This window comes from Pagrus major, chromosome 10 (assembly GCF_040436345.1).
Source record: "Pagrus major chromosome 10, Pma_NU_1.0".
Classification (NCBI taxonomy): domain Eukaryota; kingdom Metazoa; phylum Chordata; class Actinopteri; order Spariformes; family Sparidae; genus Pagrus; species Pagrus major.
The window spans coordinates 21300936-21324275 of record NC_133224.1 but is presented as its reverse complement, the minus strand read 5'-3'; the positions used below and the strand labels follow the sequence as shown (position 1 = coordinate 21324275).

The 23340-nt window shown below is 39.6% G+C and overlaps 1 protein-coding gene and 5 non-coding genes across 6 annotated transcripts in view; 1 reads left to right on the top strand and 5 right to left on the bottom strand.

The window, feature by feature from the left end:
* Positions 1-4268: 4268 nt before the first annotated feature.
* m1ap (meiosis 1 associated protein) overlaps positions 4269-23340 on the top strand; it is a 37949-nt gene continuing 18877 nt past the window's right edge. Inside the window, exons 1-3 of the mRNA XM_073475677.1 lie at positions 4269-4582; positions 4731-4928; positions 8339-8510. Of these exons, the coding sequence (XP_073331778.1) occupies positions 4319-4582; positions 4731-4928; positions 8339-8510 (634 nt within the window). The 5' untranslated portion in view covers positions 4269-4318. The remainder of the gene's footprint in view (positions 4583-4730; positions 4929-8338; positions 8511-23340) is intronic.
* trnaa-ugc (transfer RNA alanine (anticodon UGC)) lies at positions 5250-5321 on the bottom strand. The gene has a single exon. It is a non-coding gene; the product is annotated as a tRNA-Ala (tRNA).
* On the bottom strand, positions 5944-6015 carry trnaa-cgc (transfer RNA alanine (anticodon CGC)). The gene has a single exon. It is a non-coding gene; the product is annotated as a tRNA-Ala (tRNA).
* Positions 16807-16878, bottom strand: trnaa-ugc (transfer RNA alanine (anticodon UGC)). The gene has a single exon. It is a non-coding gene; the product is annotated as a tRNA-Ala (tRNA).
* On the bottom strand, positions 18428-18499 carry trnaa-ugc (transfer RNA alanine (anticodon UGC)). Its single transcript has one exon. It is a non-coding gene; the product is annotated as a tRNA-Ala (tRNA).
* On the bottom strand, positions 20587-20658 carry trnaa-ugc (transfer RNA alanine (anticodon UGC)). Its single transcript has one exon. It is a non-coding gene; the product is annotated as a tRNA-Ala (tRNA).

Sequence of the window (23340 nt, the reverse complement as noted above, 5' to 3'; positions counted from 1 at the left end):
CTCACTCTGTCCCTGGGTTCCTGCACTTGGGCCCTCATTTCTCTTTTTTCTCTATTCAACTACAAATAATGAATAGAAATAAACACATGGAAGGAGGGCAGGACAAGATGCAAAAGTTTTTCAAATAAACTTGTTGATTTTTTGTTTTCTAACATCAAGAGAGTTGATGTTGTTTGTTTTTCGGTGCTTCTTGGTCTCTTTAAAGATATAGCAGATGCTCAAGATGTCCTTGTGTATACAGTACTCATAATTAGTTAAGTATATTGGAATATTTATGTGTTTCACTTTATTCATTATTTATTTTATTCATTTTATTCATTGACATATCTGAATTTTTATTTTGTGAATATTTTTGGTCCCCAAAAATAATGCGACACATTTCATTTGACTTTTATTGCATATGCCTGCACGTATATATACGCACCCGTATTACTTCAATTATTATTGAATTATTTAGTGTTGACTCAACTCTCAACATTAGATGAGACAGGAAGGAGTTTCATAGTGTGTTTAACAAAAGTCTTTTTGAGGGATGGAGTGACTCATCTTGCCAATAAACAATCTTTGGCATTACGCTTGAGTGATGGTCCTCGCGCCACTGAGCGGACAAGGCGGAGGCAGCAGACAGGCTGCGCGTGACCACTAACTGAACGTTACAGGTAGTTAGCCTGCTGTTAGCACTAGCTGGCGTTAGGAAGGAAACAGTGAGGTTTGCTTTGTCCGTAGCTTGTCAAAACTTTCTTTTTAGATACTTTCAAGAATATTCCCTTTCACTAGCGTTATTTTTATACACCACTAGCTAAAGTTATTCCAGCAGAAGCTAACTGAGGAGGAGGGGGTAAGCTAAGGTAAGCTACTAGCTAACAGATAGCTACAATGTAACTCCGGTTAGCTAAAGTCAGCTGAAAATGAAAATAACAGCTAATTCAACTGATTTTATCTTATCTGACTGCATGTATGTATACATGTAGGTTACGTAAGTTAGTATTTAGCTTTTGAAAGCCATAGAGGTAGTGTTACGTTAGCTAATAGCTAATATTTCTTGCCACACAGTCTCTTGTCAGAAGAATCCAACCACAGCTTTTGCTGCTTGTTTTAAAACCTTTTTTAAAACTTTAATCTTACAATTTTTGTAACAATTTATGCACACTTTTAACTTTAACTGAACTTGACTCTGATGCTGGTGGATAAACCTAGCATTCACACAGGTACAGGTGCCTGAACTGTAAGGGAGATTTAGAAAATGTACGTAGTTTACAGGTACTGCTTTGGTGTATGATGTATTTATGCCAGGGAAGAAATCCAGCAGATTATGTTTCAGGATAATTATCCAGCAGATTATGTTTAAGGATAATTGTGGGCATCAGCAGGCCAGTATGACTGTGTGTGTATGTGTGTTTAAACATTGACTGGTGTGGTAAACAGAAGTTAAATTGTTTTGCTGTTGGACTGAAACTGATGGATTTTGTTTATGTTTACACAGAGAGAGGTCTGAGAGATGATGCGAGATCAAAGGTGGTGATGGGGGGTGACGGGGAAAGATGTATGATCTGGGTGGTGAGGAGGACAGAATTATGCTTAGAAGAGGCGAACTGAGTCAGAGACAGATGAGAAGGGCAGAAGATCAAACGGCACACTCACTTTCACACAATATGCCCTTTATTGCCGGTAAAATAGGCCTTCTCTGTGAAGATCAGAACAGAGCAGGGTTTCAGGACAGTGGATTTAAGTGCTCGGATGATAAAGAGCGCTCAGAGCTCAGCTTTCGATCGGAGGGGATTAGTTCTGTCGATGGCTTCTGCTCTGATAAGAGTAGTCCAAGCCTTCAGGTGTTTTCCATGGGGCGTGTTGTTATTTCTGCTTGTATTTCAAGTTTAAATCTTGTCTGGTATGGTTCTGTTGGTGCCTCAGTGTCTTAGTTTGATTGTGGGCATCGGCAGGCTAGTATGACTGTGTGTGTATGTGTGTTTAAACATTGAGACAGACAAGTGATGTAAGGCAGGCCCGTTGGCAGATTTATGGCAACATGATGACAGGAAGCAGAAATATTCCATTCACCGTTAAATTAATTCACCACTCAAATACGAAGGGGAATTTGTAAACAAAATTGTCCTCTGTAAGTCCTCTGCAATGCAGTACCCAAACCTTGGACTCAGAGCTAGAATATTTAGCTAAATATACACAAATGGTTGAGGTATTGGGTAGAGATCAAAGGTATTGATATATATGCTGTATTCAGGTCTACTGCTATGATAATGTCCGCTATGAAAAAGCCCCCAAAACCTGTATCATTGTCTTGTGTAGGCTAATCTGGCATCTTGTTTCGTGTTTCAGCTTTTTCCTCACACTCAGTGGTCCTTTCTGTTCTCGCCCACTGAGGTGTGGAAATGAAATGACTAATTGTACTGATATGTGACAGAATAGAGGGTCATTGGTTTTGCTAAATGAGGGGTTTCCCTCCAGTAATGATGATGTGAGTGATCAGACACAAAAAGACTGAGAATGACAGGGTTTCAGATGGTGTGATTGACTCTGTGAAGCGTGACGGGTTTTCCCCTCTCTATCTCTCTGGCCACATCCTCCATGAGGGACTCTTGCTGTTTTACACTGACACAGACAGGCCCTTTCCATCTGATGATGCTTGTGTAGCTGTTAAAAGGAAAAAAGCGATGCAATTTTCCCCTGATACACATTGATGAGGTAAAGGGTTTTACTTCATCACTCATTGTGGTGTAAACTTCTGTAAGCTTATCCTTCCTTTAAACATTTTAACTCCAGAACTGTTCTGCTTCTGGCAGTTCAGCCTTTTGCCAGTTTATGGTTATTTGCCATCCAAATGATGTCACACATGGACATGGACAAGTTGCAGTCAGCGTGTGTGTGTTAAAGAGGCACTTAGCTAAGACTCTGCACTTTTTTTTAACACCGTTTTGTCTCATTCACGTCAAATTTTGTGAATCTGACAGATAAATGCATAACTCCTGCCTTTTGCCTTTTAGGGGTACTTTGTATTCTTCAGTTACTTCAGTACAGATATTGATGTATCGTTAGATGATTGTCTTGCAATGTATAGATTATCGCAGAATCGCTGTCATGATGCTATCTTTAACATGGCTAACGTGGTGAATCATGTCATCAGTTACTCTATGATTTCCACCCCTATCGAAAACTTGTGTCTAATAAAAAGCCTTGAGGTCTAGCTCAGATGTGAATATTAACTAGTGCTGGAACAATTACTCTGTTCATCAGTTGACAAAAAAACAATTACCAACATTTCTGATCGTTAAATAATTGTTTGAGGCATTTCCAAGCAAAAAATACCAAACATCTGCTGGTTCCAGTCTCTCAGATGTGAGGGCTTGCTGTTTTTTTCTTTTATATCATTAGAAATTAAGTAGCTTTGGATTTTGAACTGTTGATCAGATAAAACAATATGGAGATGTCACTTTGGTTGCTAGTTGCAGGCGCCATATTAACATTGAAACAATACTATTAGTAACTACAGTGCTTTGCATATGCTCCATTTTATCCGTCTTGTTTTACTTTGTGCTGCTGTAATGACCCATTTTTCCACAAGAATCATCAGAGTTTCTGTGATAGTCTAATCATTGCATCATGACTGCATGAGGCTCTTTTTAAGTGGACTTTTGACAGCCCTACTGCAAGTTGGCTGTCAAAAGTTAGCTGCAATGTCATTAATAGATCAGAGGGCTGTAAGTAATGATAAACAAGTTAACAGTCTTTATTCATTCACCAGAAAGCGAGGACACTCTGTGCACAATAAACTCTTACAACGTTTGTCCACTTCAGGGAGAATTTGTTCCTCAGGAAACTATGTTGTCTACTTTACATATGCCTTACAGCAGAGTTCCACTTTCTGGCCTCCAAATTGATTCTCATTTTTCAGCCATTTTCACATTAGGCTCCTCAGAAGTCAGGGAAAGACACTGAGTTATGCGATAACCGGGCCATTTATAACCTAGATTCTTACATAATATTCCATGTTTATCAAAGCCTCTTTATTCATGTTCTATTTACAGTGGTGCTCAACGCTTGTGTTTATGAATACAGCTTAAGTTCTTTAATGTTGTTCACTCCATGAGCTGATTACTGTTACAGGGCAATGGTTTGTTATCATGTCTATATTTTTTTGCTAATTTTGGTAATTACTGGTTTTCCTCCTCTTGGCTTTCACTTTTGATAGATGTGCACATGAGAACATTTATTTGGGATTACATTTTTCCTTAAAAACATTTGTTATGCTTTTCTCTAATTTCTTTGTCATTGAACACTTGTATTTTGTGTGTGCTGTTTTCAGATGTCCGTGGACAACAGAAAGAGGCCAGCAGGTTCCTCCAACTCTGGGAACTTGGTTTACTGGTCCTCCTCATTTCCGCGGCAACCAGCAAGGGTCCTGATCGTGGAGGCACTGCCACCCTGGTGGTCAGAGACTTGTGCGGTGTTCTGTGATGCTCTGGATAACTTCCTGTCCCTGGCCTGTAGTCTGGATGGACCCTGTAGGATCCCACTACTCAGCCTGTATGCCATCAGCAGGCAGCAGGAATGTCTACTGCCATTTGTGGTAAGAAAGATGAAGGAGAAGTAGTTTGAAGATCCGTTATTGGTTTGTCATGTTCTTCCTCTCACCCTGCTTCACTTTATTGTTTTCTATCATCCCAGAGATCTCTCACTAGTATTCCTTTTTCTTCTCTGTCCATCTCGATTTTCAGCAGGTTCGTGCTAACCTGGCCAGGCTGCGTTCCTGCGTCGAGGAGCTGAGGTCTATTCCAGGTGAAGGTTGTATCAGAGGAGCAGCCAGAGTAGGTGAGCTGCTGCGACAGGCGGTGCTGGACAGTCTGCAACAGTATAAACAGTACATCAGACATACCTGTACAGGAAACCAGGCCGGCAATAACACATCTGTGGAGGTGAGCATAGATAGACCCTTAATATGCACAACCAGCACAACAAGAAATTGAATCAAAATGTGTGGACCTCACTGCTCTTACAGACTTTGTGAGTGCTGATGGCTGTCCAAACCCATAATTCATCAGGTACCCACGGGGCTCTCTTTAGATCTCCAGCAAGTCTGCTTATGGGTGCATATTACGGGAACACACAAGACTTCAAGTCCACGTGGGCTCAATTCCCAAGTCGAGAGGGTGGACACTTGGATTCAGCCATGGTCTGATCACTTAATGTTACAGACTTTACTTAAGTATCACGTCTGTACTAGTGGCTTTCAAAAGTGGAGATGCTGGGGATTGAACCCAGGACCTCATACATGCAAAGCATGCGCTCTACCACTGAGCTACATCCCCATGAAACTTACACACCTCTAGCTCTATGACAGAGTTGGGTGGGTGCCCACAATAGACCAGCTCATTTTGAGAACTTGATTTACATGTGAAAACAACACGTTGGCACTAGTGTTTTATAAAGATCTCTATCCATATGGTAACATCTAAACAATGAAAAAATGGTCAAGTCTTTCAATTCAATTCCAGTTGGAAAAACAACAAAATTGAGCATCATCTGCTAAGATCTGGGAAGATGTAGATACACCCGGTTACTCTGCTGAGTCTCAGCTCGTTGCACCTCTTTTCTGGCCTCTCCTGCTCTGTGGTCATCTTTGCTGTCTTTTAATTCAGCTGCATCCACAATTTAGATGTTTTCAATGTAGTCCACTGAAGAAGGGTTGAATGATTACTATGATTTGAACAGAGCCCCTAAATACTACCTGGAAAATAATAACATCATCTGACCTCCATTTTGAAGACCACATGAAGAGAAAATTGGGAGCCAACTTAGATTAGTATTGTTAGAGTACTCGTCGATTTATGTTATTGTGACAAAGCCTTACATTTATTCATGATGCACTGCTTTAACAATTATCATTGTCATTGTACATGTGAAGCGGTTGTAGCACAGTACCATAAGAAATGGAGATGCTGGGGATTGAACCCAGGACCTCATACATGCGAAGCATGCGCTCTACCACTGAGCTACATCCCCGTGTCTGATTGTATATATAAGTCATTTCCCCAAAATATGTGTCTGTTTCTGTCCCTACAGATCCAATATGAAGGAGCATATCGTCAGCTGCTGACTAGCTGGGACTGAATAGACCCCTTTGATGTTCAAACTTTGTACTTCATGTAGGGAAGAGGCTCCACTTATATTTGATAAATGAGCTCTCTTCATGTCCAATTTAGTGTATTTAGCAGCTGCAAAAACATATTGAATTGGGATTCTAATTAGCATTTTTAACATCTTAAAAAATCTTTGTTAACAGTTCCTCTTAGTGGCTGAGAACTCTTGACATCTTATATCAGAGACAGTCCGCTTAAAACCAGCTTGTGTACATTTGAAATGCTGCAAATGGGCTCTATTCATCTGCTGATGAGCCACCTGTAAAGCATCAGCTCTCAGTACCTTCCTGCTAGAATATCCAATCAGCTATCACATTCAAATGGCAAACCCCTCAAGTACAGAAACCATTTCTGAGCTACATTTACATTTGTTCAGTGTTGGGTAAAATTGTTTCAAGGCTAGTCCTGGTCTAAGTTGTTTCAACTTGCTGATTTACATCACTTCATTGTGGTTCTAGTGGATGTAGTTGTTGACATCGATTTAAGACCATAGCTTTGACATTTAATAGAACTATTAATGCCTATTTATGTTATGTAATTCAAAGCCAGCTCGGGGCTAATTATTAGTACATGTTCCAGCTTCAAAACTTCGGACACAAATACAGCTTTTGTGTGGGGGAACAGGAATATTAGCTGACATTACTGAAATGGTCTCATTTGTTAGATTTAAACGCAGACCATTTGGGGAGCCAACTGAGAAATGAGCCAGTCACTGTCCTTCTTGTTAAATTTGAACATCATGTCCTCCGGGTACAAGGCTCGGAGTTGTTGATGAGGATTTCTCAAATCCAACCAGCTTTATTAAGAAGCTCTGGGCAGATGATTACACTAAGAGTCACTGTTTCCGACAGCAGCAGATATGAATAGCACTATTACGTGGCCGAGGGACACTAAGCAGTGTGTGTGTTGCTGTTCCACTAATACAATACGCGTTTTCATTCATATAGGTTTCTAGCATTGATGATGTGCTTCAGGCCTCTACATATGGCCAAACAGCAGGAAGCAGAGAGCAGACCCCATTAATAAACCCATTATAGTCTTCATTTACTGCTACTGTTAATGTGATTCAGTAGGGTGTTCAACATCAGTCTAACATTAGTTTATCTGTGTTCACCCTATTACACATGCAACTGCAACAGAAAACTAATTTAATCTCTGTCCATCATCACATAGTGATCACTTAAGAAGTTGTATTTTGCGTAAATCTTCTGCAGAAATCTTCATTACAAAATAATGGATAAGTAAAAAATACATTTTACAGTGCATTAACAGTGGTTTTGTTCTCATGGGATGCAATAACGTGTGAGATAATGATAGCTCAGTTACAGGAAACATTAAAATTACACATCATAAGGCAAGAGGTTAGTCAAAGCTGCATTTTTTTCTCAGGAAACATAGTGTTCATAGTATGTGTAAGTGTAGAGTTGTGTCATTACAACATAAGGCATGCCACTTTTCTGTTAGGGTGGGAACTTGCTTCACTGGGACAGGGACAGTCGTTCTGACATCATGTGTTTAATTTAGTTACAGTAATTTACGGCATTTCATGTCCCCAAACTACAAGAGAAACACAACAGTCACCCGCAAAGAATGCTTTGCTGTGGTGTTGTTGTGGCCTGTTCTTTTGAAGATATGACAACTTTAAACAGAACTTGATCTTTTGTAATGCCCGCAATTCAGAAGTGATCTTTTGGGAAAGAGTTGTGGGCTGGAACATCTATGTGACTTAAAGGGATATTTCAAATGTTCAAACGTTTTGTGCAGTTTAATGTAACTACTCTACCGACTGTGTCCAAATTTCAAATGAAATTTTGTGTGCACTTTTCAATGCATTTTGTATGTTTTAACAGAACAGAGTTGCGCAACCACTTATGAAGCGTTATAGCTTGTTTTAAGTGTTATAACAGCCCCAATGACAAGGGACGAGCGAGATGAGACACGATTTAACGTTGGATTTTATAAGTTGTTTAACCATTCAACAAGCACCATATTTTACACATACTGACACCTTTACATGTGCCTATTGGGTCCAGCAGTTTGGCTTTAATGGTTGAGTTAAGAGGTGCTCTTTCTCTTCTTTTAACTGATTCTATCTATTTCTTTTGAGGGATGTCACTGTAAAATATTTCTTACTTGAGCCCTTTTATCTTCCAGATCTAATGAGGCGTTTTTCTTTATATTCACAGGTTACTGTGGTGACCAGCCAGCCGGGGCGTGGTGTTGTTCGCCAGTTGGAGATGGGGCTCAAAGATGCTGACCTGGTGTCACTGAAGCGGCTCCTGGTGGTACAGATTTATAGTGCAGCAGAATGGAGCCAAGACAACCCATCACCTGAGGCAACGCACGCTGAGACTGAAGGTAGGAAACCTTCAGACACAAAAACACACTGGATCACACAGTAGCACATGTACTGTTCATGCGAGGTTGGTAAAAACAAACACACTCACACTGCTTTTATATACTGCAGTGCATGTGGCTGTGACTAAGCAAACACTAGCATTAACAAAACTACTTTAAGGAGGTCTGCTATCTATTTCCTCCCCCTCACTTTGCACATGCTCTTCCCCTGTGCTTTCTTAATCATCTTCAGTTCAGTTGTGCAGTGTTGACCCATTTATCACGCTGCATTTTTTGCCACATATCCACAGTCAACACATTCTAGACACATGTCACAATTTCCACAACTTGGCTACAATCCAAACATTTACCAGTCCTTGCAGAGAGACTAATTTCATAATGACATGTCATTCTTTGTAATTACATGAAGGTTCAAGTGGTGTGGTCTGAGTAAGTAGAGAGTGCAGTGAGGATTGGATATAAATGAACGGGAGAAAAAGAGGAGACAGAGAAGGAAAACATACAGGGAGGAGGGAGGAGAGACAAAATGAGAGCAAGTGTAAGTCTTTCCTGTAAAAATATTTATGCACCGTTTGAAATATTTATTCCGTGATTTTAAACCACTAAGTGTATCAGTTGAGTAACTGACTGCAACTTAGTTTTCTCAGAAGTGCATGAGATGTTGGAAACATGTTACTAATGATGTTGAGAGTTTGAGCTCACCTGACACAGTTATGTCAGTTATGCAATCCTGCCAGGGTTGTAGCTTGGCCCCCTTTCTGTTATTTTTACATAATATTAAGGTGAAATATTATGGATTTGTCCCAGTTCTCCTTAATTAAACCTTTCCCTTGTTCCCCCTGGAGCCAGTCTTGGTTTGCATTGGCCTTTCAATAACAGAGCTACCTGGGTGTTGTAAAATAAATCCCAGACTTTGTAGTGTTAAACTGAGGTAGATGTCTAGTTTCTTTGTTGTCAGCCAAACTAAATATATAGAATATAGGTTAAGAATGACCACATCGGTGTGGAAGACGTGTTTGTGTTGTTTAAAAGCTGATGACTTCCAGTTTAATGTTGCTTTACCATCCTTTTGTGTCTCACCCTGGGGCCCCTCAAGGAAAGTCTTAGGGGCCACCAGATCATTCCAGGAGTTCCAAGAAAGAAAAGAAGATCTCCAATTTGTGAAATAGTGGACGTTTAAAATTGTTTCAAATGAAACCATCCTCAAATAAAAAAATAACTTTAGTTTCAAAGGTGCAGGAGGCAATTCTGCAGAAAGAAAGTATGTTTTGGAGTCTCGTTCCCAGGTGGTCAAACACTGAAACTAGATTAACCCAGAGTGTCAATGATTGGTTGTCAGTTTTTCGGCTTGAACACCAACAACCAATCGTACACCAACCTAAAGTTTCAATATTTAGGTGGGTGGGAACAAGCCTCAACAAACAAATACCTTTTTCCAGAATTGCCGACTGCATCTTTAACTGCTGTAATGATAGGTTACAAGCAGACTTTGCATCATTTAAGGGGTTGCAAGCCTAAAGGGTAGGCTATTGGCTAGATGTTTTGGGGATCCTTTAATGCAAAGAGCAGTGCAGGAAATTTATTTGGTTGTAAATGCAGTCACAATGAGAAGAAATTGTGATGAGCATATCATGTGTGTATGTTTATTTAGTCCAACAGTAAAAAAGTATAGAAGAAAATCTACAGGAATCATGAGCTACATGTCCCTGCTGCACCTCCTCTGGTGCAAATTCCTCTTTTGTATTCACTGATTAATAATAGTGATGCTTATTCCTGTCACTCTCCAGTGTCAAATGATAAAGCAGTACCATTGAAAAAAGTAATATTTGGAATGGAGCCTTGGAGACATGGTTATGTAGTTACCACAGTTTGATGACAGTGAGGCCGGAAAAGTTTTAGCTGCTGTTATGCCACTGGGACGAGATCACTTGTCCGCAGTGTCTCCAAGTGTTTACAGCAACGAGAAACATAATTGTCACTTGAACTCTCTGATACATCGGCCTACACCCTCTTAATTATGTCAACACCAGTGGTGCTGCTAGACCGCTGATGTTCCACATAAAGCTGTTTCATTAGAACTGGTTCATTCCACAGTGGAGAAAACATGAAAACATCTTCGTACACAGTGTTATTGATGGCACAAACTATGTTATTGATAGGTGTTTTTCTGCCTTTTGTGTAACAGAATTGTCAGTTTGAATATGCATCTTCTTTAGTTTTCTACTTTTTCTCATAAACACAAAATGTTTTGACTCAAAAACTTGACATAATACAAAATACTCATAGTAGTTGACTTTTTTTAATCTTCCCTTTTCATTGTTTGCTGCAACCAATTGGCCACATTAATACACACAGTGTAACCTGTTGAAGTTGCTTGTCTTTAAAAAGTCACAGAACAACCAGACCTTAAGATAACTCCTTAAAAATATGAGACCACACAGTCTTTTTGCTTGAAAACAAGCGTACTTTTTATGATATTTCAGACTCTGCAATTGCTCACAGTTAAACCACAAACATTTTGGATGAAGTTCTGTAAGAATCGGCCAACAGAGAAAAGGGAATGGGGTCAGTACTGCATCCAAGAGCTACGTTGACCTCAGAGATCATCTGGCTAGAAACTGAAGCTGGCTTAAATCAAAGATAAGAAGTTTAACTGTCTAGCCAGTATGATTTCAGACTTACTGAATACCAGTATTGGTCCTGAAATTGTGTTTGAATGTCACACACTTAATGAAAGTTTGACCGGGTGTTTTTATTGTATTAAACAAAGATTTCAGATACCTGCTGTTTAAGGTGTAACCCACAGACCTGCTCAGAAATGACGGTATACAGGGATATACTTCTGTTTGACTTTGAATTTCCATTTGTTAGTCAAATTTTTATTTCCTTTATCATTTATCAAGTTTATTATCATGTACACAACCCTGAGGGAGTTTGTAGCAGAACTTTGTTGATCAGCAGTGGGATGTAATGGCTCATTGACCCATTGTTTCAATTCGTAAAGCAATTTATGTTTTGAAAAGGGAAGTGTGTCTAATATACCAAGCCTAATACGCTAAAATTTAGCAAGCAGTGTTTATGTAGGGAATACTCCGGGATCTGGGTGCGTTGTGGAATCTTAATCATGTCCGTGTGTTTAAGATGCTGGGTGGGAATACTCTGTGAGAGCGAGAGATTGAAGGAAATATGTCTCACTTAACCCCAGACTATTTATTTTAGCTGTGTTCGTGTGTGTGTGTGTATGTGTGTGTGGGTGTGTGTGTGTGTGTGTGTGTCCGTGCATGTGTGTCAGTCAGTCCATGGAGTGCAGTATATTATAAGTAGTGGGTGGAGTATCCATTTTTGTACCAAAGGGAGACTTGGAGCAAAAGCCATGACTAAGGTTTTCAATCTCTTTTTGTCTCTCATCTTTGCCACTCACTTATCTAATGGCAAGAAAGAGGGTCACAACTCTTTTCTAGAATAAAGAATGGTTGTTACATAACTGTATGTGTGTGTGTGTGTGTGTGTGTGTGTGTGTGTGTAAGGCAAGTAAAATAGGAACAAATGTGCACACAGTACAGTGCAGCAACTTGATAGAAACATCAGTAAGAGGACAGTTATGCAGATGCCTCATTTTTCAAAAAGCTGACAGTTGTTTTGCTCAAACTGCTTGTGTGCGTGTGTGTGAGTGAGATGCAGCATATTTTATAATGACCGGCAGCACTGCTGTGAGGTCTCATAAGTGTATCTTTGTAAGAACCAATGTGAGTTTTACACCCTGATATTGAGGACATTATTGTAATTGGTTCCGCAAAGTGCTTTTTAACAGTCAGACTTGGTTTTATGGTGAACGATAGAAGGTTAAGGTCAGAATGGGGTTGAGGTTAAGAGTGTAGTTTTGATGATTAAGGTTAGGTGTGAGGTAGTGCTTTGGGTCAATGAGGGATCTCCCAAGTATAAAAGCACTAACGTGTCTAAGTGTTTAAAGGCCAACGCCTTGATAAGCATCCTGTTTTTGTTGAAACTCAACCAGTGTATCCTTGAATCCCCTGCCTGTTGTATAATTGTACAGTCGAGCACCAGGGAGCAGATAGAGAAATGGGTCACAGAGCGAGAGGAGCAGAGTGAGACAGAGACAGAGGTGATTATTGCACCGGTGGTTTGGGGTTTGCTTCCTCACAGTTGAACAGCCAAGCTGTTGACTGAAACAGATTCAACAAGTTGTCCCACACAGGATGCAGCAGTACCTTAGGGACAGTCAGCAACAAATAACTACTCACTTCAGTTGTTTAGATTCATAGGAGGAAAAATGTAAATGCATTGTTTTTCTTAAGATATAAAGTTGTGTTGAAATGACACAATTAATTATGTAAGTAATGCAACTCTCTGTTGCAGATGTTTGACAGTTTGATGTATAATGCTTAAACATTGATATGATTTTCGTAAGCTTCATTAACCATATTAAATATTAACAAATAACTGAAATGGTGCTACTACATATATTCAAACATGAACTTTTACCATTTCTCAAGAGTAGCATCATTCTTAGGGCAGGCAAACCTTTGTACACCGAGTGTGCATTTAAAGACAAAAGTGCCCAAAAAATATCATTTTAAAAAAGACTGCAAAGTTTCCCAGTATGATTATTTTCACGGTCTCGATATTTAGATTTACATTTTCTGGAAAAAGCAGTAGTTGTAACAGTTTTTTACTCTAAGGTAACATAAACGTAAGTGTGCTTTTTTTATGGGGCATTCTCCAAGGATGTGGCTCCTGCTAGTAGACAGAGCAGAATAGTCTTTCTGCCATGATAACATTGGGGTCAGAGTTTGGTAAAAGTAGAGGAAATGATGCAGCTCAGCATCTTAAAAATGGGGATGCTTGGGTGATCCGTCAAAACAAGATTGCTACTGACTCTGTGTGTGTGTGTGTGTGTGTGTGTGTGTGTGTGTGTGTGTGTGTGTGTGTGTGTGTGTGTGTGTGTGTGTGTGTGTGTGTTGGGGGGGCACATATTTTTTTGAGGGTTGACACCCTGTATTTAGTGTCTGTTGAACCCTCAGCATGTTCTGTTGATGCAATTATTTAAATGTAGTCAAGTCACAGCTGTTGGCTTTACAGCCATCACTTCGAAGAATGCTCAGATCTCAATGACAAGAAGAGACGAAAGTAGAGGTGATGGAGTGGATGCAGAAGAGAGAGGGGCGAAGGGAACAATGCTTGTCTTTTCGCAGACAAAATCATTGTGTTGGAGCAGAGGGATAGAGAGTAAGATAAAGTCAGAGACAAGCTGATAAAGGGTTAATTACAAAATAAATAGTAGATCAAAGTGATAGAGGAGAAGATGAGACAGGGACTGTGACAGATAGGTGTTGATAACAGTGTCAGTAGGTAGGCAGATGTCCTCTGGACCAGTGCGAGATTGAGGCCAAGTCAATGGGTTTACATTACCTGAGGCTGCCTGTAGTGCTGGCATTAACCCAAATATGTGTTTAGCTGCCAGACGTTATGTTTTTGTGTGTGTGTGTGGGTGTGTCTATGTGTGTGTCCTTACCAGTCAGTGAAATATTGCCCCATCTGTGCTGTAACTTTGCTCTGGGAGAGCCTGTCTCCAAACTGCCAAAAAGTTGCCAACAAAACAAGTCTTCAACCAATCACATTTGGAAATATGTAAAGTTGCGAAGAGGATACATGGGTAGAGGTGACACTGAAACTGAACTTGTATTTGATAATTATTCAGTGCAATTCTGTGGTTTTTTAGTGAGAGATTTAGGAACTAGACTGCAGACTGGAGCCTTTGCTAACGGTGACAATCAGGGATTAACATCTCTAATGTTGATGGGCCCAATTCAGGACAGGTTTGATGTGTTTTTAGTGCTGGATTCAGACTTCACTATTTCCATTTCCAATACTACCCCAATCCGACAGACATCAGGTGCTGGGAATGGAAACGGACATTTATTATGACATTCTTTTCACTCCTTGCAATGACAGGGCAGTCACGATTTTAAAATAAATTATCAAAATCAAAAGCAGGATCTGCAATTCTTTGGTAGTTTTTTCTCTCTACTCCCACCTACTTGCGTGCACCCCAAGTGGAAAAAAAAACAAAGGCGATCGACTGACTGGTACTGGAGGTAATTCTGAGAGCGTCCTTCATTTGTTAGGGAAGAGGGTTAACTCATGGGGGAAGAACTGAAATGAAGTGAACATTGCAAGAGATACTTTATTGATTTGTTTGAGAAGATAGTTTTCTCTTGACGGATTTGAGAAACCAAACATTTTTATTTTTTGTTTATTGTTGAAACCGAGAAGGGTGGCATTTTTTGAACTTCAAATTTTTTATTTTTTGTGAATAATATTTGAACCTGCCTAATTCTAACCTGCAAAAACACACCAGGAGGAAACCCCCATCCTTTAAAAAAATTATATGAAAATGTAAATGGTAGTTGACAGGGCTTAAAAAACAATCATCTATTGATCTTTACAAATGTAGATGCAATAGTCTAACAATGGCTTAGCTGTCAGTGCTGAAAAAAAAATGTTCAAATCTAATTGTGACCTTAAAATCAAAAGTCAAATCCAATTGGGGTTTGGAGAATTGCGGTATCCCCAATCAGGGTGCATGTGAGAGTGTTTTTACGTTTCATGACATGTTCCAGTCATTGACCAATAGGAACACAGAGCACTCTTGCACAACTGTAAACATGGCAACACAAAAGAGCAATGTTGTTGTGGGTGCTGCAAGGTGGATCATTGTATGATCCACCTTGCTTGATGACATCACACACATCGTGGCAAGCCATGATTGGTCAAGGACCAACGTTTAGTCTGTCATTTCTCCAAGAATTAATAACTCTTTATCGCCTATTCTGATACAGTGACTATCGTAACAGACAAAAATATTATGCAGTCTGAATCCAGCATAATAGAGTCCACTTCTCCCTGCAAGAATGGGTTAAGAAAAACTCCCTACTATCAGTGTGAATGGAGATGCTGGGGATTGAACCCAGGCGCTCTACCACTGAGCTACATCCCCATTCTTTCCTTCAAACAATTTCATCGTATTTTATTAATGAAAACTAATAAATGCACAAGTCCCTGATACATCTAAATCTAACCAGTTAACCAGTTAGCTTTTGTTGCTTTTTGACTTAACCCATGTTACTCATAAAATTCAAAGGATGATGTTCAAGTATAGAGCAGACAACAGGATGATTGAATTTGGTCCACCATTTATTCTGCACGCCAAAGGAAGTTCCTGCCAGACGTAGCAGTTTAATGCTTTACTCCCTCCAGACTAGAGAAATACAAACACTTGTCCAGCTTGCCAAGTCTGTCTGACAGCTCCTGCTTTGTGTGTGTGTAAGTGTGTTTTTGATGTGAATACATCAGGAAGACATGGAGCATATATCTCTGTCTCCACAAGTCATTATTTAAAGTCTTTGGCACTTGATGTCAATTTCTAAACATGCATAACACCCCAGTGGGTACAATTGTACAATACAAGTTCAATATGTACACACAGTTATGTAAACACACACCAGACAAAACTTATATTTACTCTCGAGGCAGAATCACAAGTTCGAGAAAGAAGCATCTGCTTTGGGAGTAAGATGTGTTATTTTTGCAAAGTCATTGCTATTGCGCTAGAGGACACCCACTGTGACAGGCAGCCAAGCAGATACAGAGACACACCCATGCTCCCGTCTGGAGCAGTTGCAGAGATAGATTACTACAGTTTGACTGTCTCCCATGAACAGCTGGACCTTTCTCCCCTGAGCTGCATCTCTCTCTCTCTCTCTCTCTGTCTCTGTCTCTCAAACAAAACAAGACAAGAAAAAAAGTTAGATGGATGAGAATTTGTTCTTTCATTTTTTCAGAAATTCCCCTGAAGGCTTTCTCACTCTTTCTTTTGTTAAACGTCTTTTGGTGAAATGTGACAAATATTTTGTTTACCTGCTTCCCATGTCCTGCTACCCTTTAATATATTTCAACCAATCATCCAATATTCAGATTAGAAGGCTTTTACAGAAGCAAGAAGACTTACAGTCTTAGCTCGCATCGTAAAAATCTAATTGCAAATGTCGTCTTAAGGAGTGCCATCACGCAAAGTTGGAGTGATTTGTGTGTTTGCCTGAAGTATCATATCCAGCAGTGCCTTGATTTGAACAAGATGCTTAAATGTTGTCTTCGTACATGTCAAAAGCCTTTGTCCTCATCGTAGCACATTTTTAACTAGATAGATTTCAGGACGTGGAGAACTTTTGAGCTGTATCACCTGAAATGCTGTGTTTCTCCATTATTTGGCTATAAGTGGAGATGCTGGGGATTGAACCCAGGACCTCATACATGCAAAGCATGCGCTCTACCACTGAGCTACATCCCCTATACATGTCAGATCAAATATCAAGATTTCTGAATTTAAGTATTAAAGATGTCAGTGTGAGAGTTTGGGCCTGGCGGCAACTTTATTATTATTATTTTAATGAATTAAAATACTCATTGTTTGTGTAGCTCAAGTTTGGATTTGCCATCGTACACAGTATTTAGCTGTCTCCAACATGCCAGGTCCTGTTTAATATAAAATGTAAAGGCAAGGTAGAATAGATCCAGCTGAAGAAAAGGAGCTGTGCTTGGCATCTCTGAACACCATGTCTGAATTTGAGAGTTAAGCTTTTTAGAATGATAGAGGAGGCATGGATGGCACTTAGTGACTCATGTAATTGCAACAAAAAGTAGTAGGTTTTACCTTATGTACATAGTTTTTTTTTTATAATGATAACCAATATAAAAGTCCATTTTAGATGCTACTGTAATTAGAAAGGAAGAGAGAGCCTGATGTGTTACCTTGAAAAACATTTAAAGGTTGTGTCTTCCCAGGCATACATCACCAGCAGGGATAGATACTATAAAATATACTGTATGTTAAGGTTTGTTTATGTTAATCATAATCATATGTGATTAGTTTAATTTCTTTTGCTGTGTGTGGCATTTTTGTTTCTTTTGTAATCCTGTGCAGACAGTGGAGGCTGGATTTTAATTAACACAACCTGATATCCAAAGAGGTTATTGAGGAATATCGCAATCTTTGTGTAGGACATGGGCTTGTCCAGTCACACAATGACTTCTTTACAGTATTTCAGGACTGCACTGTGTCGCCCCTGAAGCAGAAACAGCAGCTGATGCTGCCTGAATATCGACTTGTTGAAGCAGATCTCTGATTCTATAAATGCTGCGAATATCAGTGAATCACAGTAGGAGTTTGAATATGAATGATTTCACTGCTTAGAAGTAGTTCCAGCATCAAAAATAGACATTTCCACTGAGACACTTCTCTCTGAAAAAATCATCTCCATACCTGACAAACAGTACTGTATGTAGTTTACTTGACTACCGTGTTTTTTATATCTGAAGTATCTTTATATCATACTGAGCCACCGTAGACTCAATAAACATCTAATGCTTCAAGTCACATTGATTTTGAACTCTTGTAATGGAAAGTGACACCACTGAAAATGTCATCATTTAGTATGTTATTAATGATAGTGGTCTCAGGCAATGATTCAGAAAAGTCTATCCACTGCTGATGTTACACTCACCAAACCTGAGTGGACTAGGTAATTTGCTAACTGGGCTTAGATTTCCATTAGCACTGGAAATAGACTTCCATTCTATGAATGTTAAAATTGAGAGCAACATGCGTACACTTAAATAAATTGGGTCAGCGCCTGTTTATATAAAACACTGCCCTCTCATGGATGGCTGCCTTCAGGCAAACTTACTATTTTTGTAACTTTTCCTGCAGCTGTGTTTCACTGCACTTAGTCAATTTCAAGCACCACTGAGCTACATCCCCATACTAGTGTGTTTTATGAATCAAATTATTATTTCTTCATCTAAGAAATGCAAACTATAACCCCTATTATGAATACAAATGGAGATGCTGGGGATTGAACCCAGGACCTCATACATGCAAAGCATGCGCTCTACCACTGAGCTACATCCCCTACACACTGCTCATGATATACAAGTTTAAAGTTGCAGGCCGCGGATTTTCCTCTCTTCTGAAATACTGGTTCTTTAAGTTGTTTCCAAAATCTTTAATAATTTATTCTGATTCAGAGGGGATTCAGGGGAAATTAAGTTTAGTGGCTCTTCAAAATGTATACCCCATTCTGATTATGTAGCCTTTGTGCATCCTGATCTCTGCACAATATTTCAAAAACTGCAAGCTGTAAAAAGAGCGAATGGTGAGTAACACCTATAGGTTGACACCTATCTGTGGTCACAGAGCTAGTGGTGAACTGCTGCATCTGGTGGACTAATTGTTACCTCAATCACTGCTGTTCTCTTTACTTTCCCCCGGCAATTTGCTCAATATTGTACACCATTTTCTTCAATAAAAAGTTATTGAAATAAAAATTAAAGCTACACAAAGCAAGAAAGCTGAGCTAATTTGGCGGCTAACATGACAATAAGTTCAGACAGTTAATTCAGAAGTCATATTTGTACAAATCAACTCCTTGCTTACTGCAGACCATTGCTGGTGGAACTTATTCCAGCAGTTGATGAAGCAAAACAGCTCTCAAAGGTCAGCAGTGTCGAGATAGCTTGCTATTGGTCAGCAGCGGGAATTCCAAAATGTTATATTATTATTATATAGTCTTTATGAATCCTCAGCTTACAAAATGTAGAAAGTGCATTTAGCTTCTGTCAAAATGACCAGGACTGGAAGTAATAGTATTACAAGAGCAAATGTTAAGCAATAAACAGGCTATCTGGTGCATTGAGTTAGTTACATACTCTGCTGCACACCTGCCTTGGAACGTCTGAAACTGTCAAAAGCCTTTTTCAGAAGGTCGATTATTTTGAGTGGTTTTGTCCAACTAAAAACAGCCACATACACTTCCTACAACGACACCTGCCTGTGTTTGCTCAGCCACACCAATCACCTCTGTTGGCAGCACCACTTGGCAGAGGTGGCTGGCTTTCAGAGAAGAGAGAGGAGGGGTGGGGGTAAAACATGGTTCAAGTTCTGAACAACAACAGATATGTGTTGACATAGAACTTTCCCTCACCCTCCACATCACATTTTTTAAGTTGGAGTTTACCACTCACCAGGGGACGTGGCTGCCTGTGTGTTACCTGTAAAAGCAATATTTTATTTTCTGCCGTCTGCTCATTAATCTCTTGTAGCAATAACTTCTGTCTTTGTTCCCCGTCTCACCACTGACTGTGTTCTCACCTTCAAAAGTAGCTGCTCTAAACTAGTATGTACAACTTATACAACACATCATAAGTAATGTACATGTATGTCATCGGTATATGTGACTGTGCAAACATTTTGTGTGCCATTACTGTATGTATACTCTTTCGTTGGTATTTTACATAATATTTAAATCTGTAGGCAAATGTGTGTGATTGTGCATGTGTGTATTTTTAACCCCTTTCTCTTTTTAATTTGCCTCATAATAAGGTGCAGTATTATGAAAATCCATATGACGCATGCTTCTCAAAATTCACTGTAAATCCTTTTCAAACGGCTGCCAAAATCTGATTCCTCATCATCATATTCTGACAAATATTCATTCAAACAGTTATAGTCTTTTTCACATCCCTTCCCAGCTTTGTCAAAGCGTTTATTTCATTCAAATACCTAGTTTGCAAATGCTGCTCAAAGTGACAATATAGTCATTCCATCCACACATATTCTGTCCCAAAATCCAGGTTTCAGTTGTCGTTATCCTATTCAAATACCTTCCACACAGTTTGCCTTGTGGAGGTTGTGTATTATCCCGTCATTGATCTAGCCTTCAGCCTTCCACCCATCTGCTTCACATCAATAACCTCCTTTATTGCTTCTCCAGTTCAGCTCTGAGCTCTGAGGTAAACATTATTCCTCATACACACGCATACCAACACAAACAAACCCAGGCTCCTCAGACAGTGTACTCCTCGTAGAGGTTCACTGCTCTGTGATAGTCAGCATGTTGGCACTGAACCACAATGTGAACCATATCTTACCATGCATCAGAAGAGCAAATTATCATCTTCCTCAGAAAAATACATGATAAAGAAGTTTGAGCATAAAAGATGGAGATGCTGGGGATTGATCCCAGGACCTCATACATGCAAAGCATGCGCTCTACCACTGAGCTACATCCCCTCTTTCAATGGCTTTATATTGCAAGTTTATTCTGGCAGATGGCCGTCTCACCTCTGTGATAAGGAGCTGAAAGGCTGAAATAGAATATCTTTGAATTGTGAAAACTACATTACAGCATTATACAAATGTCCTTCCAAAATGTTTTACATTTCATCCCAATTTCTAATAATTGAAAAAAATAAGTAAAAAGACAATTTTTATCATTAACATGTGGCTTCCAAAGTTACCAGGACTGTAAAAGTAATGTGAATATGTTCAGAACATGTGACTCCCGCCTGTGTGTAATTAATTTAATTAAATTCAACTACAACTAATTCAACAACTAATTCATACACTTAAAATGTTACCATTGTAGCCAAAATGTCTTTAAAGATGGTTGTTAATTATGTGTTTGATTGGTGATGTAACTTTTTCACTAAAATTAAAACGATTGTTCCTGAAATCACATGAAAAAAGAGCTTATCTCGAGTGCTATTCTGTGTTTTGCCTGAGACATTTCAGCTAAAGGTAGAAGCCATCTAAAAGCAGACTCATAGCTTGGACAAATAGCTCTTTCAAACTGACACCCCATCAGCGATTCTTGGATCAGTCTCTCAATAGAAAAGGATTATAGCCCATTATATCTCCCCTAATCCTCTCCCTCTGCTTGCAATCTCTCTCTCTCCTCCTTTTCTTCTCCTTCCCAGTCTCTCCTCTCTAACTGTCCACAGTGCTATCTTCAGTGTTTTCCCCTGCAAATTTTTCTTTTCTCTCCCCGTCTGTCGGTCCAGTTTGTGCGAGAGATAAGAAGCTTTTACAAGGGACAGATGACAGTTGATGTGGTTAAGACTCAAAGAATAAAAAGCGTGTTTGTGTCTGTGTGTGTATGTGTGTGTGTGTGTGTGTGTGTGTGTGTGTGTGTGTGTGTAGGTGAGAGAGAGCATGTGTGTTTATGTTTATGTAATTGAGCCTGCATGTGTGTTTGTGTCCTTGCTTATTTATTTATTTGCGATTTTAGACTCTTGTGCATGTGTTTGAGTACAAACATATCTGTAAATCAGCGGATATCTCTATTCGCACCATTTCACTCTTTGTGTGTGTGTTCGGGGGGGGGGGGCCTTAACAATGTAATCTTCCTGTGTAATTTTTGTTTTTCTTTTAATCATACTTTGTTTCACAGGATCTGTCTTGCTCCATCAAAGCGTAACCGAGAGATGAGAGGACTTTTTCCTCTTTCCTTCTGTTCTCTCTTCAGATACTTAATTACTTTCTCCTCCTCCTCCACCTCCCCTTTCCTCTTCTCCGATGTCTCTTTTTAGGAGGAGCAAGAAAAGAAATTCTCTAGCATGTTATTGTCTCCAACTGTCTCTCCTTCCTCGTACATTGCAGATCTTCTATGCAGCATCCCATTTCCTCTCGGCTTTTATCTTGTTCTCACTTTATCTCTCTTGTATTACCATAAAAGTATGATGTATTAACCTAGATTTATTGTGCTCATTGCCTTCACCACTTGTGATTTATGTCAGGGTTGGTTTGCTTAGATTTAAAGCCCATTCAATAAAAAGCTACTTACATTATCTCATCCATCTAACCAAATCTTGGTTACATTTACTTTAGGCATAAAATGAAGTCATTTTTAACAGCCTAAAACAAGCTCTGTTGAGTTGGATCAGCAGTTAATGTTACAAAAGTGCATGCAGGAAGCATGATGAAACAATACGTACAGTGATGGGAGCCTGTTTCCTGTCAGACTATGCACTCTACGTCAGGTCACAATTGATACGTATATTTTGCCAAGATTGTGGGTGTTTTGTGTTGTGTAATCATATTAACTGTTACACTGCCTGCAGTGCTGTGCTTTTTATATCTTTGCGACTGCCACCTTGAATACGTAATGCTCCTTTTGTTTAGAAGTGTTTTCCTTCTCCTTATTTGCCTCCTTCGGAACACTTAAGCCATTTCCACACCCCACACAGTTGCACTTGGATCAGCATACATCCCACAAATCCATTTTGAGTCGCAAGAATAATGACTCTGAAAATGTATGTCCCTCGAGAGGAGGATTATAATCCACTGGCCCACAGCCAAGAATTATAGCAACGGTAAGCCAAGTCGTCATCCTGAATGCTCACAATGAGCCATATTTCTTGTATTACGTTACAATAATAATGTGAAACTTCATTGATCCCCAGAGTGACTTCTCCCCAAGCAGAGTTAAGACCTACAGAGCAGAAGCCCTGAAGCTTTTGCAAAGATGCTCTGGCAGAGTGAATGCTTGTGGGTGTATTAACTGTGGTCATCTGGACAGTGAAGGACAGTTCCCCTGAAACATGTCCCCAATGAGACCAAATCCTTAATCCGCTCAGCGGAAAAAGCAAGACATAATGTGTTAATGGCTGAGCTTTAGAGATGCTGGTATGCAGATTTTGCTACTCAGACCAAGCCAGACTAGCCGTTTCCCCAGTATTTATGCTCAGCTAGGCCAAGCTGCAGCATGGCAGATATGAGGCTGGTATTGATTTCCTCATCTAACTCTGTGGCAGATCGAGAAGCAAATTTGTCTGTCTAGTCTGACAATAGTCAGGCGCCCCTGTGAACATTGCAACAGGTTTTGTTGGATATAATCTCTTGCTCGTGCTGGCTTTTTAAAAGGACCCTTCCTGATACACTTTCAGTGTAAGGGATTCACAGTCTTCCCTCTGT